The following is a 19069-nucleotide window of genomic DNA, read 5'->3' on the forward strand; positions in this document are numbered from 1 at the left end:
AACGTAATTTGTTTACACAAAATAACACACTGGCAAACTCTAATTCAGTAACGCTGTATTTTCTCTCATACGTTTTGGTTACACGGGAAACAAAACATATTGGCACCTCTATATCGTCTTGTATCTGTGATAACACCCCTGCAAATTTTTTTATGGAAGCATCGGTCCTGAGAATGAAAGGTTGCTCATATCTTGGGTGGTGCACTCTTACAGCTGTGGAAAACGCTCCTTTTAAATTTTTGAAAGCGATTTCTTGTTCCGTTCCCCATTTCCATCTGACATTTTTCTTAAGTAATGCTATTAGCGGTATTTCTTTTGTACTGAGGTCTGGTATCAGCTTTTTGAAATAGTTTACCATTCCTAAAAATCCCCGCAAAGTTTTTAAATTGGTTGGCCTAGGGTAGTTGTTTATGACTTCAATTCTATCTTCTGCAAGACTAATCCCTTTTGTGTCTAATTTGAATCCTAAATACAATACCTCTTTTTGGAAAAACTGACACTTTTGAATATTTAATTTTAATCCGGCTTGATCAAGTTCTTCGAGAACAGTATGAATATGTCGTAGATGGCTTGTTATATCCGGTGAGAAAATTAATAAATCATCTATGTAATGTACAACAAATTCTCCATGCCTATTTAAAATTGTGTGTAATGCGCGAACCAAAGCAGCGCATGCACTTTGTAGTCCAAATGGTACTACCCTAAATCGGTACACCACTCCGTCGATAGAAAAAGCGGTATAATTTCGACACTTTTCTGCCAAAGGTATTAACCAAAAACTGTGTTTCAAATCGATTTTGGAGAAAATGTGTGATCCTGTGATTCGTCCAAAAATGGCTTCTATGTTCAAAGGCGCTTCGTATTGCGCGATTGTGTGCGAATTAATGTTTCTTGCATCTAAACATAATCGCAAATCACCATTTGATTTTTTTACGCATACTATCGGGTTGATATATGGAGAGTCACATCTTTCGATCACCTTGTCTCTGATCATATTTTCAATTTCCTGTCCGACGCTTTGCCTGTATTTATACGGGATTGGATATGTTTTCGATTTAAAATTTTCTAAGTTTTTAACTTTAAAAGAATGTTCATAATTTTTAGCCACTCGGCTTTCTTCATTAATAAGATCTCCATAATTTTCTAAAATCTTCTCTATTTCCTTCTCCATGTTTTCTCCACATTTTATTTTTCTTTCATCCTCAGTTTGTTCACATGTGTTCACTGTCCTTATTACTTCTTCACAAAATTCTGGATTCTCGTCCATAATTGCCATTTCTTCTCTGTCCTCTTCCGTTATTTCTTCTTCTATTTTTTCTTTATCTTTAATTTCTATCTGGTATTCCGAGCACCATGTTTCGGCTCCTTCCATTTTTCTGCTTGTAACTTCCTTTTTTTCCTGCTTTCTTTTCGAACTCTTCTTCTTTTTTTTTATTCTCTTTTCCTCTTCGGATTGATTTTTTTCTTGAGCTTTCGATTTATCCTCTACCGTCATATTGATTTCTTTATGTTTTTCTTGTCCATTTATCCTTTCAGAAAATTTTCTCCTATCTGTTTCCTTTTCTTCTTCTATGTTGTCTGGTTCTGCTCTGATTTCCAGTTGATTTTCCGAAAAATTGATGGTGATATGTTTTTCACTCAATTCATCAATTCCCGCTATCATATCATGATTTAGATCTTCGATCACCACACATTGCATAATATAGAATTGGTCTCCCACTCTGATCCGTACTCCTAAACCTTCGTTTACTGTCGTCAATTTTTTATTATTTGCACCCACTAAAGCAACCCTCGGAATCTTATACACAAATCTGTCCATATTTAATTCTTTTACTAGTTTTTTATTGATTAACGAAATTTCCGATCCAGAATCAATCAGAATTTTAATCGCTTTATGTTTAATAAATGCATCTAAAAAAATTAGACTGGAATTAGAATTTTGTTTTTCGTTTCCCGCCAACTGTATAAACTCTCTCGGGTGACAAAATATACCGGAGAGTTTTTTACTTTTGTTTAGTGGATGCCTTATTGAAAATCCTGTCTGGATTCATTGAATACTTCTTCTTCCTCCTTTTCTATTGCCACATGATTCATCTCTCTTCTGTTTTGTCGTTGGAATCTCTGATTATTTCTATCGTCCCTTTGTTCGTTCGTATTCCTATTCGGAGGATTTTGTGCATCTCTATTCCTGTTGTGATTTTCATTTGTTCTATTTTGTGTATCATTCCGGTTATCGTAATTTTGTTGTCTATTGTAATTATTGTAATTTCTCGGCCTATATTCGTTTGTTGATCTGGGATGTCGGTTTCTCTGGTCATAATTTGATGAATACCTTCTTTCCGGTCCATTATATTGGTCATGTTGTCTTCTATTTCTCATTTCTTTTCTTTTCGCTTCTTTTAATTGAAGGAATTGGCACAAACTATCAATATCTTGATAGTTTCTCAAAATCACGTGATCTTCCAACGTTTCCTCAAAATGTCTGCTGATCATTTCTACCAGCTGTTCGGTAGAATATTTGTATTCTAGATATTTTGAATTGTTATATATCTGCAAAGCATATCTTTCTTCAGATATTCCCATTTTTTCGTGATATTTTCCATTCTGTAGCTCTTGGTTGATTTCTCTCTGTTTATTTTTCCCCCAGAAATAGTTGAGAAATTTATTTTCAAAATCTGTCCAATTTTCAAACTCATCTTCCTTGCTTTCATACCATAACGCTGCTCCTTCTTTCAAATGGTTTCTAATTGTTTCTTTGCAATCGTCAAAATATCTAATATGTTGTAATTTGGTTTTCAAATTTTTAACAAACGGTACTGGGTGTGTTTTCCGAATATCCCCGCCAAATTGTATTTTCGCCTCGCTTGTTCCATGGATGATAACTTCTTTTCTCCCTACCCCTCTTAGTTCAATTTCTGCCATTTGTTTTTCATTTTGCTTTAATCTTCTTTCTACTTCCTTCCTGTCTTCTTGTAGCGCCATTTCAAATTTTTCTTCTAACTGTTCTAATTCCTTTTTCTGGACCGTCTTACTATCTTTCATTACATTTTCAAGTTTGCTTTCTAATTCCTCCAAATTATCTTTAATTCTCATTTCTTGTTCTTTCATATCATTTTTAATTTCATTAATCTCTTCTATTTGTTGTATCAGTTCTTTCTTTATCCCCTCAACACATCCTCTAATTTCCTGTTCATAGTTTTCCAGACGCTGCTCTATATTGCTCATTGTTTGTTTTGTTTCCCGTTGGTTTTCTTCTATTGTTTGTTTTGTTTCCTCCATTTTTAGTGATGTTTCTTGTTGATTTCTATCCATTGTTTGTTTTGTTTCCTCCATTTTTAGTGATGTTTCTTGTTGATTTCTATCCATTTTTTGTGACTGGAGTTGCATTAGTTGTAATATTTTATCTATTCCTGATAGTTCTTTTTTCTCCTCAACTATTGTCACATTTCCTTCATTATCCGATACTTCTTCCAAAATTGTTTCATCTTCTCTGTTATCCTCCTTCCTTTCCTGCATTTTACTTTGCCTCCTTGTGACAGACATGTTGTTACTTTTTGTTATTGTTTTTGTCCCCGCCAAATGTGAAATTTTACAACACTCTATATGTTTCAGAACACGACAATATTTCTCCCCAAATGTATTAAATTTTCACGACAAATATCAAATATGCAATCAGTAAAATTCAAATAATTCAAAATAAATATCAAATGTACGATTGGTAAAGAAAATAAATTAAATAATTCAATAGCAATAAATATCCACTAACTACGATCAATCAATAAATCAAATTTATATTCCCTGGAAAAAATTGTCAAAATACTTTCAAATTCAAATTCCCTCAATGTTATATGTTTTTATCTCTGGATCACCTGTACTTATTCCAGATCTCTTTCCCTTCCTTCAAATGTAAAGCTGCGATATTTTCAAGCCCCACGTTTTGGAAGCCAGTTATTGTGATATTTAAAGTCTTGGTGCGCCAAGGAATAATTAGCTAATTAATTTTTGATTAATTAAAATTATTTCAATGATGTGATTATGACTCTATCACAATTTATAATTCTTTTATCTCAGGGTTAAAATTCGTGCTTCAATATCTATGCTATTACATGTGAAAGGTAAGGTCCAGAGAATACCGGAATAATAAAAAACACATATGATCTAACACTATATATTGAAAAAATATTAATGAAATAATTCACACTCAAAAGTTTTCAATAAACAAATCTCATATAAGGATTCTCAAAATTTTGTTCTCCGTACGTGAACAATCAAAATTAATGGTACAAACAATATTAATTGAAAACTCAAAATCCAAACTATTCTAACTCTCCTAATCAAAATATTTATATCCTTTCTAAATTACGTGTAAAAATTGTGTTATCAAAAAAAGAAAAAAAAAACTGCAGAAACAAAATATCTCTCTCTGATGATGAGTGGTCCAAATCCTTGTTCCTTGTAGACTATATTATCTCCTCTCAACCGCTCCCTATGTAATCAGCAATCGTACCACAGATTGTTGCAAGTATATCGTCTTTAATGATCTCCTTCAGAAGCACAAATCATTCAAATTATGATAGCCTTTCTCCTCTCGATAAACTGAATCTCTCGTTGGCCCGAGTGAAAAATGACTCTTGGAATATCTTCTCTTTACGATAAACTGAATCTCTCGTTGGCCTGAACAGTGACTCTTGGAATATAAGTAGGAAAATATGACTTACAATATTTTGCTGCTCCAGCTTCTGTCAGATACACTAACTCCACAAAAACTCACTAACATTCAACACTACTGCTTGCTACCTCTCAGGAACCGCCAGAGAACAATCCTTGTTCCTCTTACAGATTTGGAAAACCAACTGACTGCTATCTTTTCTCTCTCCTCAATCTCGCTAAACTTTCTCCCACACACTTATCCCACCTTTTTCAATCTCCGCCAATCACAACTCGTCACAATTCCCCCATTTCTTCATTTCGATAACAAACAAATTTTTACCTATAATTATAAATTTCCTAAAACTTATTTACAAATAATATTTTTCTATAAATCTTAAAACTAACAAAAACCTCTTTATAAAATATCTTCTATTGTCTTTAATCACTGCACTAATGTATTTGTAAAAACCCGTTTCAATTTGTCTTTTGTTTCACTTAAACTTATGCGGGTCAACTGAAGTATTACAAAGACATAATTTATGTAAAGCTTACTTTTTGTTTAGTACAGATAATCCAAGAATTTAATAACTTTCCTTCTTAGAAATGTTTGTTGGTTATACTTTCTGAATTATTTTAATTTTTTGTTGAACTTTGAAATATTTTAAACAAACCAATATTTTCTTGATTTTACATATCATAACAATATATATATATATATATATATATATATATATATATATATATATATATAATATATATATATGTGTGATATCGATATCGAGAATTTTAATTCTAAAACTTTACAAAAATTATATATAAAACATTATTAAAAATTTTGATTTATGATTTATATCACACCTTTCAATTTTGTTATCTCAGGTTTGACTCGTGCTTCAATATCTATACTTTACAGCTAACAAACAGCTATCAAACAAAATTCGTTCTACGTACGTGAACCTTCAATAATGCATGGATAATATAATACAATTACAATCTAAAATATAACTTATTATTCTACATAAACAAATCAAATAATATTCAGTCTCCTTTCTAATGCAATTTTGATATATCGATTGTACCAAGAAAAATTTGTATGAATTATCCAATTTTCTCCACAGCTCCGTGTCCCGTCTCATAACAAATTTGATCTCCTTCGACTATCGACAACTTATTCACACGTTACTAATATGATATAATATTATTTTACCCAAAATTCTCAAATTGAATATATTATGAATGTTTCTCCCGTTGAAACGCTTCCTCTGCCTTGAGTTGTCCAATTCCTCGTTCTATGCAAAATGAACTATCAGTTCTCAGCAGCCTCCTATGTAATTGGCAATATTAAACAAGATATTGCAATTTAGTGTCTTCAATGCTCTCCTTCGAATGCATGTACCTTTCCAATGATGCCAGCCTCTTTTCCTCTCGCCAAACTTATACGTAGAATACAAGTAGGAAAACTTTACTTACAAATTTGTACCAGATCAGCTACCGTCGGACACACTTACTTCACCAACTCACAACTTATTCTTTATCACTTACTACCCCTGGATACCACCTCTAAAACCAACCATTCACTTTAAGAAACTGGAACTAAATAACTCTCTCATCTCCTCTATCCATCCATTCAACCTCTCATTATACACACCCACATCCACTTTCCAAATTCTCGGCCAATCAGAAATTTGCATACCACTCCCACATAAAATCAGAAATACCTACAAACTTTCCTAATTCATATTATTTCTACAAGGACACTTACTTTCTACTGGGTTATTTACATATTCCGAACAATCATTTATTTATTCATCATCATCATCTTGGTGCTACAGCCCTTAGAGGGCCTCGACCTTCTCAAGTTTTCTACGCCATTCTATTCTGTCCCTCGCTTGCATTTTCCAGTTGCCGACTCCGATCTTCTCGGCATCTTGTGTTACCCCGTCCATCCACCTCAGCTTTGGTCTACCCCGTCTTCTCATCCCACGGGTTGCGCTGTTAGAATATTTTTTATCATGTTTGACTCAGGGGCCCGGGCTACATGTCCTGCCCACTGCAGGCGGTTTCGCTTAATTATAGTGGTAATATCTTTACCACCAAATGTATGCTTGTAGATATTCTGCAGTTCAAAGTTATATCTACGCCTCCATATTCCGTTCTCACAGACCGCTCCGAATATCTTGCGTAGCACCTTTCTTTTAAAAATGGATAGAGCGGTTTTATCTGTTTTCGTTAGCGTCCATGCCTCTGATCCATATGTGAGAACGGGGACTATCAGTGTTCTATACAGCCTTATACGAGTTTTTTGTGACAGACGTTTGTTAGCTAAGTACTTTGATAGACCATGATAACACCTGTTTGCAATTATTATTCGTCTTTTTATTTCCTCAGATGTGTTATTATTGGGGTTAACCGATGTCCCTAGATATATGAACTCTTTGACTGCTTCGAAGTTTTGGTCATTGATGTTTAAATTTGTGTCAACATTTCCAGCTCTTGTGTTTGTGTTAGTCGCCATGAATTTGGTTTTATTTTGATTTATCTGTAACCCCATTCGTTCTGCTGCTGCTACTAGCTCGGTTAGGATTTCCACAGTTCTCGCCCTAGTTCTTGTTATAATGTCCACGTCGTCTGCATATGCTAGAATTTGGACCGATCTATTAAATATTGTTCCCCTGTTATCTAAATTAGCGTCTCGTACCACTTTTTCTAAGGCGACATTAAAAAGCTGACACGCCAGCGCATCTCCCTGCCTTAACCGTTTTGAATTTTTACTGCTGATAGCATCTTCGCCATTGTCACTTTTATCAAACATATGAGTTTTTTTGGAATTCCTAACTCATTCATAGCGTTGTAAAGACTTGGTCTTAAGACACTGTCATATGCCGCTTTAAAATCGACAAAAATATGATACATATCTATGTTAAACTATTGCGCTTTTTCGAGGATCTGTCGTAGTGTAAAGATCTGGTTATTCCGCGGTAATTATTGCATTCCAGTTGGTTTCCCTTTTTATGTAACGGGCAAATTAAGCCTAAGCTCCATTCTTCAGGCATTTGCTCCTCAGATCAAATTCTACAAACAATTTCTCGCATCACCTTGGTGAGCTGCTCTCCACCGTGCTTAAATAACTCTGCTGGGATGTAAATAACTCTGCTGGGATGCCATCGCTACCTGGGGACCTATGGTTTCTTAGTTTTTCTATAGATATTTTCACTTCATCTACCGAGGGGGGTTCCACGAGTTCCTTATTTCGGTATTCCAGCTCTATATTGTTAGTAGGTTCCCCTTCCAGCAACTCTCGAAAGTGCTCTACCCATCGTAAAAGGATATCCTCTTTGTTGGTAAGTAAGTTACCTTCCTTATCATTACAATAGTTGATTCTTGGTTTGAATTCTTTTCTAATAATATTTATTTGATGATAGAACTTTCATGTTTCTCCGTGACTCATATGGCTTTCGAGCCGTTCTAATATGTCATTTTCCGAGTCTCGTTTCTTTTTTCGGTGTATGCGTTTTTCCTCTCTCCTTAAGTTTTTGTATCTATCTATTGTTCTAGTTTTTCGTTGTTGCATGGTCCTAAATGCCTCGTCTTCTCATCTGTTATTTTTTTGCAGTCTTGGTCGAACCAGTCGTTTCTTTCTTGGGTTCGGGATATTCCCAATGTGCTTTCGGCTGCTAATTTCAGAGCCTCCTTGCAGTTGTTCCACATTTCCGTGCTTGATTGGTCGACTGCCCAGGTGTGTTTTAGGGTTTCTTTTATATGTGACTGGAACTGTTTCTCTTTGTTTTCAATTTTTAGCATATGTAAATTATATTTTACTTGTCTAGTGCCCCTTTCTTTCTTGGCATTGGAAATTCTTTGTCGTAACTTGGCCCTTACCATGAAATGGTCTGAGTCAATATTTGCGCCTCTGTAACTTCTTACGTCCATTAGGTTTATAAAGTGCCTTCTGTCAATTATAACATGGTCAATTTGATTTGTGGTGCGTCCATTTGGTGATATCCAAGTTGCTTTATGGATATTCTTATGATTAAAACATGTACTTCCCACAATTAAATCTTTGGAAGCTGCCATACTAATAAGCCTTAAACCATTGTCATTAGTAACGTCGTGAAGGCTGTGTTTACCAATATAATCTTGGTAGCATATCTCTTTTCCTATCTGGGCGTTCATGTCTCCAATGATTATTTTAATATCGTTTTTGGCACAGTTTTGGCACACAATCATTTATTTATTAACTATTTTTATTGTCTTGTTCATGGCGCAAACCAGGATCACTGAACACTTTATGGCTTATGGGGAAAAACCATCGTTAACTTCTATTCATGGTACCCGCACTATTCACTTGTTATATTTATACAAAAGATTATTTATGACTAAGATTACCTTTGGTTAATTCCAGGCAGCTCGGAGTATTTTTATTTTCTATAATCTCTGAAATATTGATTTCATCATCTAAATAAATTTTCAAGATATCCTGGAGAGTTGTTATGCTATGTAAAATTAAAAATAATATTGGTTTGCTCTTAATATATTTCAAATTATAAAATATAATAATTCAAAATATTTCAACTGATAAACTATGAAAGATATTTCAAAGAAATGAAAGTCCATTATCTTTGGATTACCTGTAGTAAACAAAATTTAAGATATGCATAAATTATTTTCTTTGTAAAATATATTTGAGTGAACGTAGTGAATTGAACAATACGACCGGGTTTTCCAAATGGACTTGTACAGTGAATAAAGACAATAGGGTAGAATTTAGAAATTATATTTCTCCGTTAGTTCTTAAGAATTTGTAGAAACCGATTAGCATGTTAATAGTTTGTAGGGAATTTATAATTGTAGGTAAAATTGTTGTTTGTTATCTAAATGGGGATAAATATGACGAACTTTGATTGGCAAGAGTGAAAAAAAGTGGGAGAGATAGATGAATGAGAGTTTAGCTAGATTTTAGAGGAAAAAAAGATCATCAGTTGTTTTCCAAGGGTGCAAGGCGAACAGTCGTTGTTCTTTGGCGGTTCCCAAGTGATATTAAGCATTAGAAGTGAATGTTTGTGAGTTTTCGTGGACTAAGTGTATCCTGACGGAAGCTGATCCAGTAAAATATTGTAAGTCATACTTTTCTACTTATATATTCCAAGAGTCACTGTTCAGGCCGGAACGAGAGATTCAGTTTATCGAGAGGAGAAGAGACTGGCATCTGTTGAACGACACGTGCATCTGAAGGAGATCATTGAAGACGAGAGGCTCGCAATAATTTGTTGTAAGATTGCTGATTAACTAGGGAACTGCTAAGAATCGATAGTGTAGGCTACAAGGAACAAGGATTTGGACAACTCATCATCAGAGAGATAATTATTTTCCATTCGTCAATATTTTTTTATCAACAAGTTTTTTTTCTTATTGCTTCAGAAAGGATAGATTTATTTATCAGGAGATATAGAACAACAATTTTGATTTGAGATTTTAATTTATGTAGTATATAACATTAATGTTTGAAGGTTCACGTACGTAGAACAAAATTTTGATAATCATTGTATGAGATATTTTTTGTTTAAGATATTTGAGTGTGAATTTTATTTCAATATATAATTTTGTATCATATATGTTTATTATTCCGGTATTCCTCAGACCTTACCTATCATATGTAAAGCATAGATATTGAAGCACGAATATAACCCTGAGATAAGAGAATTAAATAGTGTGATAAAATCATAATTGCATCATTTAAATAAGTTTAATTAATTAATTAATTAACTAATTAATTGCTTGGCGCATCTCTGACTTTTAATATCACATTAATATATATATATATATATATATATATATATATATATATATATATATATATATATATATATATATATGTGTATATATATATATATATATATATATCTTTTTTTATTACAATGTTTTTTATGTAAGCTATCAAATACATATATCAGTAGTTTTAAATCGAACGTTTATTTTTTTATTTCATGACGTAGATATCTGATTATTTACTTTACCATTGTAAACATTAATTATTTCAAGTATAACTTATTCCTTGCATTTATTAGTTAATCTTTATATGTGTTGTGTGTGTATGTCGCGTTAATAGAATTTATCGATATAATTACCCCCTCTACACCTTTGTTACTCTGTAATAACGTTATATTAATTCCGCACATTCATCTACTGTCCAACTTGGTAGGCTACAATATGGGTAACCACATCCTACTGCACTCTGCCGAGGAATTTGTGACGTAAATTGTCATTTAACATAATTAGAGCTGCTTCTTTGATTTCTCTCTTTTTACCATCTGTTTATCTCAGGTATACTTGAATTTTTCCATTGAACTCTATGTTCATTTTCCCATGCGTGTTTACATATATGAAATCTATCAAATTTTCTATTTTTTCATATAAGATTAACGCACATATTCTAACATTTAATGGTCTTGTTGTTTTACATAAATAAAAATTCGTTTATTTTTACGCACTCACAAGGTATTTTGTAAATACAATTCTTTGTTCTTTCTTGTTCATTGTTAAGTTTAGTTTTAGATCATATAAATCTCCTTGTGTTTGTTGTTTTGAATGTTTTTGAAATGTTAAATTGATTTCCTATCGTTTTAAGTTTTTTCGATAATCCTTTTTTGGATGATATTATTGTTATTTTCTTTCCTTATAAAAAATATAAAAATATAAGTCATTTTCCCGAAAGAAAAAAATGCTAAAAATACTTATTAATATTTTAGGTATATTACTGGTACAACAACGGTAGCTGCAGGACTCAGTTACTTGTTTTCAAAGAATACATATAGAATGTTAAAAAAATCTAATATTTCCAGTCGGTAGTTATAAGATCAAATATATAAAATTGTTTTTAATAAAGTATATTTATTTTTAACTTCGTGGTTATAATTGTTTTATTTAGTTTTTCTTCACCCGCATAAAACTATTTTAAACAACTTAATATTATAAACATTGATATTATATTAAACTTACTCAGTTTCTGCCATGGACTGGATTGGATTACCCACATTAAGGTTTTTAGCCCCTCTCCCACCCTAATGAGTTACAATTATGACCTATCCTGCATTACTTCTAACTTAACTAATGCAAGTCTAATTGTATTACAATCTTAAACAACGCTTCAACCACGGCAATATGAAAAATTGCCTATTTCTTTTGCGCTTTTTCAACCTTATGAAGGCGTGCAAATTTTTTTTTCAAACACCTGTACGGTGTTTGTATACTGCTATCTGGTCACAAATGACCAATTATCAGTTATTTTCTGACCTAACTTACAAAACAACAAATACTTAAATCTAAGGGCTTACCCTATGGCTTACTCTTATTTTATCTATCAACTACTGCACTACAACTAACATGCAATAACTTCAAGCACTATACTCTGCTTTTTACACCAAACTGTTACACATTTACACTAACTCAAATGGTTTTGTCCTTATGAGTCTTCTCTTTAGTTCAATGTTGTCAAGAAGCTGGATTGCCTCGACATTCACATGACTATGCAGCCTCTGCTCGTGATCTGCTACTGTTCTCTTGATTATTTCGATCACAGTTTTCATACACAGGTCCTGGTGGAGGTTGCTGTTACGGATATACCAAGGAGCATCAACAATGTTTCTCAGTACTTTGTTTTGAAATCTCTGGATAATATGTAGATTACGAGCTTTGGTATAGCCCCAGAGTTGGCACCCATATACCCATACTGGCCTCAGTACTTGCTTGTAGATGGATAATAATTTATTATGAATTGATAATGTTGAATTTTTTCCAATCAGCCAATACAATTTCTTATATCTAATATCAAGCTGCCCTCTTTTCTTTTTGACATGGACTTTCCAGCGCAGCTTCGCGTTTAGGGTGATGTCCAAGTATTTTGCTGATGTTGCATAAGGAATTTGGGTATCATTTATTGTAACTGGGAAATTTTCTATTTTTTTTTATTTGTAAAGTTAATGTGTGCAGATTTAGTCTCATTTAATTTTATTCGCCATTTTCTGGTCCAGTTATGTATTTTATTTACTGATAGTTGCAACTTATCAGTCGCTTCTTCACTAATGTCTCCTATTGCTAGTATCGCTGTATCGTCCGCGAAGGTGGCAATAGTGTTTTGTTCTAGCTCTGGAATGTCACACGTACACAATATGTACAGGACTGGACCTAAGACACTCCCTTGTGGCACGCCAGCTTTGATCTCCCTTAAGTCGGAGTACACTTCTTCTTGTTTTACTCTGAAATATCTATTCGCAATACATATATCATTTCAAGATTTCTGAATACTGTTTAGGCATGAACGTTCTTAGTTTATAGTTTAAACCGTAATGCCAGACTTTATCAAACGCCTGTGCTACGCCCAAGAGGATTGTAGAGCACACTTTCTTTTCTTCTGTTTTTTTTTATTATATTCGTTATTCTGTGAACTTGATCTAAAGTGGAATGTTGATTTCTGAAACCAAATTGATGATTTGGTATAAGATTTTTTCTTTCTATTATTGGGTTTAATCTTTTCAATAGAAGTTTTTCAAATAGTTTTGACATCACCGGAAGGAGTGATATTGGTCGATAGGATGTAACTTCATTACGAGCTTTACCTGGTTTGGCGATCATAATGACTTCGGCTACTTTCCAGAGTCTGGGAACATATCTCAATCTAAAAGCAGCATTTATTAGGTGTGTCAGCTTAACTATGGTTTTTCTTGGTAGATTTTTTAGTAGTTTTCCTGTTATGAGATTATATCCCTGGAGCTTTCTTAGGATTTATATTCTCTTTTATCCCTGTTGATACTTCTCTAAATGATGTAAACGTTATTCTTTCTTCAGTTTGGAATGGTTCTTCTCATCTCAGTTCTTCACCATCATTGTCGTTGGGTTTTAACGTGCTTTTTAAATGATCTGCAAATCGTTCTGCTTTCTGTTCGTTACTTCTAGCCCAGTTGCCGTTTTCAAACTTGATAGGAGGAGAATGAATAATAATTGGTCTCTTCATTCTTTTTGTTGCCTTCCATAACGAATAATCTGTGTTCTGGTCAGCTGTTAAATTACTTAAAAAAGAATTATTTGTTGAATTTTTTATATTCTGTATCTCCCTTTTTAGTTTTTGTGTAGCATTATTTAGACTAGTTTTGTCTCGTGGAGCTCTATATTGGTGCCATTTTTTTCTTAACTTCCTTTTTGACTATGAGTTCTCTGATTTCTTTTGGATAGTTGTTCCCTTTTATTCTAGAAGTTATTGTGGGAGTATTTTCTCAAGCTACATGTTGGATATTTTTTATTAAAACTTCTAATTCGTCATCAAGTTGCCTCGTGTTTCTCAATGGCACAGCAAGATTAATTTTGTGTTCAAGGTTTATTTTGAAGCTCTTCCAGTCAGTTTTTTTATTAGTCAATATTGGATTGAACTCTTTTTTAATCACTGTATCACTGTCCCAGCCGTTATTGATATCCAGATAGCTGAGATATTTTTATAAATAAAGAAATCTATCAGGGCTGGAATTTTGTTTCTATCGGTAGGCCAGTATGTTGGTATACCAGTAGAGATTACTTCACCCTTGTGTTCCTTAACAGCTGACAATAGTTCTTTTCTTTTAGTTGTAGTTAGCCTAGAGCCCCAGTGGGTATTTTTTGCATTAAAGTCGCCACCGATGATGTATCTTTTTCCTAAAGTGTTCATAAACTCTTTATATTGTTCTCTTTTAATGAAGTGTCTAGGAGGACAATATATTTAACTTATATTTACGGTATGTGTTTTCATCTTCACATAGACTGCTGTAGCTTGTATGTGGTCAGTTGCATATTTTAATTCCGCATGATGCAAGATGTTATCTTTAATTATGGTAGCGCTTCCTCCTTTAGCTGCATTATCTGGGTGTACAGTAGAATATACTCTATACCCCCTAAATTTTACATATGACTGTTTAGTGAAGTGTGTTTCAGAAACGAGACACAGATCCATTTTCTCAATATCTAGTACTGCTTGCAACTCGATCCAGTGGCGGATCCAAGGGGGGGTCACGGGGGTCATGACCCACCCCAACCTACAATTAAATATCAATCAAATAATCCTAAAAAAAAATAATTTAAAACCCATCAACGCTATAAACAGGAAGTCAAGAGTTGAAATCATTCAAACTCATTTATTCTAGGGGTAAGTGTAGAATTTTGCGGAAGCCTTTTTACATTGCTCTTTAAAAAAAAATCAACAATTCTGAATACAGTAATACCTCGACTAACGCTACCCCGACTTACGCGAAATCAGAGTTACGCGATTTCCAAATTTTGTCAATTCTTCATTTGAGTGCCAGAGAATTATCGATGGGATAGAATTACCGCCTACACATTATTGCTCATTCAATGTACATGACATGACTTTTCGCACGAAATCAGCACATTTTTATTTTGTATTTAGGTATTTCTTACCTTCAGTTTTGTCTACGAATTGGTTGTTTGTAATTTTATTTTATTTTATATTTTATAATTTATCTATAATAAATATCAAAGTGAATATTGTTGTTGCATTAGCTCTGTCTGATACGTTAGTGAATACAAATAAAGGAACTGGGGGCTACTGTCGAAGGTATTTGTGAAACTCGTTGGGTTGAAAGGCATGAAGGTCATCTTCAGTTCCAGGGCGAATCAATTATCAAAATATACAACGCTCTTGAAACAATTTCTACGTGGAAGGACAGTAAAATGTCAGCTGATGCATTTTCATTAATGCAAACTATTGGGAGCCCAGAATTTCTCATTTCAGTAGTTTTTTTTAGTGATATTTTAGGTACAACTGTATCACTTAGTCGTTTACTTCAGTTACAAAAATTAGATTTGAAGAAAGCTACTGAGGCCATAGAGGACACTACATGCACAAAATAAAAGATCAAATGCTGAATCTGTTTTTAGCAAACTTTACTATGAATTAAATGAAATAGCTGAACAACCAGACATTGAATTGAAGATGGTATAGTTTCTCGTCAAACCTGTTATCACAACCAATCTGCTAACTCTTGTGAAGAATATTTCCGAAGATCCATTTATTTACCCCCTTTAGACAATATCTTAACTGATTTAGGAGAACGACTTTCACCAAAAGTTATGAATCTACTTATTCTTTGAGTTGTTTTACCTAAAACTAATAACACACCAGATGATAAAAATTCGTTAAAAAAATTGTTGACTTAAAAGGATATTGTTGGACCATCTACTGCATATTTTACAGTAGAACAAGAGTTTTCATTGTGGATTCAAAGGTGGAAAAGAGTCGTGCAAAATAATGAAAAACTTCCTGATTCTATTTTAGAAGTATTAGAAAACTGCAATATTCATATGTATCCAAGTATCAGAATATTTCTGCAAATGTTAATTACACTGCCAGTCACTGTAGCAACAGCAGAGCTTAGTTTTTCTACGCTTAAGCGTCTAAAGACTTAGCTTAGAAATAGAACTTCGGAGGAAAGGTTAACTGATTTAGCACTCATCAATGAAATAAAAAATATTTTACTCACTTGTAGCCTAATTAAAGAAATAACTATTCCTAAATTATATTATGTTTTTTGTTGAATAAATTAATTTAAATAAAATGCTCTTTACACTTTTTCTTAAGGTTTCTTCTTCATTACGAAAGAGTGGCTATAACTACAGCAAATTGCTCTCTATCTTGAGCTGTTCTTAGTAACGAATGTGTGTCCATGCCTGTCCAGTCTGTTACATTCTTGAGCCAAGAGCATTTTCTTCTTCCTGGATCTCTTTTTCCTTCTACTTTCCCTTCCATTATGAGTCGTATTTTTCTTCTCTGTAAATATGTCCTAGATAATTAGTTTTTCTGTTGTTTACAATATTTAGGAGTTCTCTATCAGTCTTCATTCTTCTCAGCAATTCGTTGTTGGTCACGTGCTCTGTCCACGAAATCTTGAGCATCCTTCGCAAAACACAGATTTCAAAGGCTTCTATACGCCTCATACTTGTAATTCCGAGAGTCCATGTTTCCACTCCGTATAGCAATAAGGAATAAATGAATGTTTTTACAAATTGATATCGGATATCCAACGATAAGATAGAGGTTATTAGGAATGTTTAATACATTCATTAATGTTTCCACTTACATTGTTTACACTTACAAACTTTCCTTTGGTTTAATATTCTTGTACACTTGATTTTACTGTCATAGAGAATGTGGATTTAAATTATTTTTATTAAATATTTTTTGAGGAAATGGGTCGCTTGTTGTAATTTTAAAGAAGCAAAAATTAAAATCCTATAACAAAATCACCTTCAAGACACATGACCCCCCCCTACAAAAATTTCTGAGGATCAGCCACTGAAAGGTGCAAAAATCTAAATCCTACATCAAAATCACCCTTAAGACCCATGACCCCCTCCGACAATAATTTCTAGATCCGCCATTGACTCCATCTGATGTTGTAACAGTCCATTGGCGTTCCACGCCATTATTCGGAGGTTCTTAGCCATTTCTGATTTTCGGAATAGCTCCTTTAGCGCTGTTCTAGTCGGGTAACTCTGATATAGATTTGAGTTATTTTGTCATCAATCTTGGTGAGCTTTTCCAATATCATTTTTAATGTAATATCAGTTTCTTTTTCTTGTTGCGATGATGCATGTCTCCTTGCATTCTTAGTTACATCGCTGTAGCTTCTATTTTCATTGACCTCTGCCGTTTTTAGTTTTTTGCTTTCAATAACCCTATGGGACGCTTTTATAATGTTGTCTTTGTTTGTTCCCTCATTTCTTATTGTTTGTAATTTTTTTGCTACATAACATCCGCGGTAGTTTGTAGGATGGTTTTCCCCACAATGAACACATTTTGGTTTATCTTCTGGTAGTTTTTGGCAATCTGTAGTAAGGTGTTTACTAATACATTTTACACATCTTGGTTCCTTTTTACAGTATTTCCACGTGTGTCCGTAAGCCTGGCATCTTTTACATTGTGGGACTAATCTGGAACTCATTAATGGCTCGATTTCAACTCTCGTACTAAGTATGTCTGTTATGCCGTAAATTCTATTTATATCTTCATCCTGTCTAAATGTTAGGATGAACATATCTAGTTGTTTTTTAGTTTTCCATTTGAATTTCTTGTCAGCTTTAATGGCTTTATACTGTCGTTTGTGTAGGTGTTTTACTATTTCCTCTGGTGGACATGTGTGATGTAATTTATTAACAACAACTCTAATTGGCCTCTCTTGCTTATTTTCATAAGTGAGGTACGAAAGGTTACTCGTATTTAATTTCTCTATTAAAGCTCTGTAATGATCGCTATTGTCTGTATTAATTTTTATAACTTCACTGTTTATGATTTTCATAGTGAAGGTAATACCAGTCAGGAGCTTGCTCAGGTCAATAGCACTTTGAAAACCTTCTACTACAACTGGAGGTGGTGATTTTGATTTTTTGATTGGTTTTTCAATTTGTGTTTCTGCACTTGATCTTTACGAAGATGGAGGAGATAATGAAGTATCCATTTTACGTTTTTTTTGTTTTCCCGTTTTCGGTTCCTATCCAGCCCGTTTCGTACGCTAAATCTTCTTCATCGGTGCAGTATTCAAGTTTATCTGCTTTTAATTTCTTTTGTGATTCATCAGCACTTGCGGCTAACCCTGTATATTGTTCGGCTTTTTCCAGCTGTGCTAATCTTTTTTCAATGTCGGCGATTATTTGACTCAACCGTTGATTTTCCATATTAAGTCTTTTAAAATTTTCTTCTGACTGACACCATGCATTATAAAGCGACTGCTCATTTTGTGGACGTTGTGTATTCTCTGCGAACATCGCATTATTTTGTTGGACTAGTAGTGCGTCCGTTTCGGTATGAATAGGAAACATTATAAATATTTAAATATTTCGCTTACCTAAGTTTACTTGAATTTATCGTGATAGCTTACAGCCATGGCCATTGATATCACTCACGAGTAATGTTATCTTAATTACCACTAAGGCGTGCAAGTGAAAATTTTGGATCTACAAGAATAATCAGGAGAAACTTCTGATATCATTGTCAACTATTTAGTTGACCGATGGACTGCATATTTGACTGCAAAAGTCTCTACATTTTGTGCGGATAATATATTATAATGCTAACGTAAATTTCGGGGGCGCAGAAACGACCAATGTGTTAATACAATTACAGATATCGTTAGAAAAACCAATAATAGGCATTGGATTTGGAGTTCATACAATCCACAATACAATAAAATCTGTTGCAGATGCCCTTCCTTTCGAGTACGAAAGCGTAATTGTGAAGATTTATTCATTTTTTTATATTTACAGCAAGTTTTGACCAAGCTGTATTGAAAGTTAAGATAATCTGATAAAATGATGCGAGAAACCTAGGAAGGGATACAAAATAAACAAATTTTATAAAAGTCTTACTGTAAAAGTAAATCAAATG

General features: G+C 33.5%; 1 protein-coding gene across 5 annotated transcripts in view; it reads left to right on the plus strand.

Moving 5' to 3' along the window:
* Positions 1 to 19069, plus strand: part of CLS (cardiolipin synthase) — a 332416-nt gene that overhangs the window by 151128 nt on the left and 162219 nt on the right. For 2 of the 5 annotated variants that reach the window (XM_072529825.1, XM_072529834.1), the window contains one exon: positions 11397 to 11548. The exons of the other annotated variants lie outside the window; for them this stretch is intronic. In XM_072529825.1, coding sequence (XP_072385926.1) covers positions 11397 to 11496 — 100 coding nt within the window. In that variant the 3' untranslated portion in view covers positions 11497 to 11548. Of the gene's footprint in view, positions 1 to 11396; positions 11549 to 19069 lie in introns of those variants that run through there. 5 annotated transcript variants of the gene reach the window in all.

The sequence above is a fragment of the Diabrotica undecimpunctata genome, chromosome 4, assembly GCF_040954645.1.
Source record: "Diabrotica undecimpunctata isolate CICGRU chromosome 4, icDiaUnde3, whole genome shotgun sequence".
NCBI lineage: Eukaryota > Metazoa > Arthropoda > Insecta > Coleoptera > Chrysomelidae > Diabrotica > Diabrotica undecimpunctata.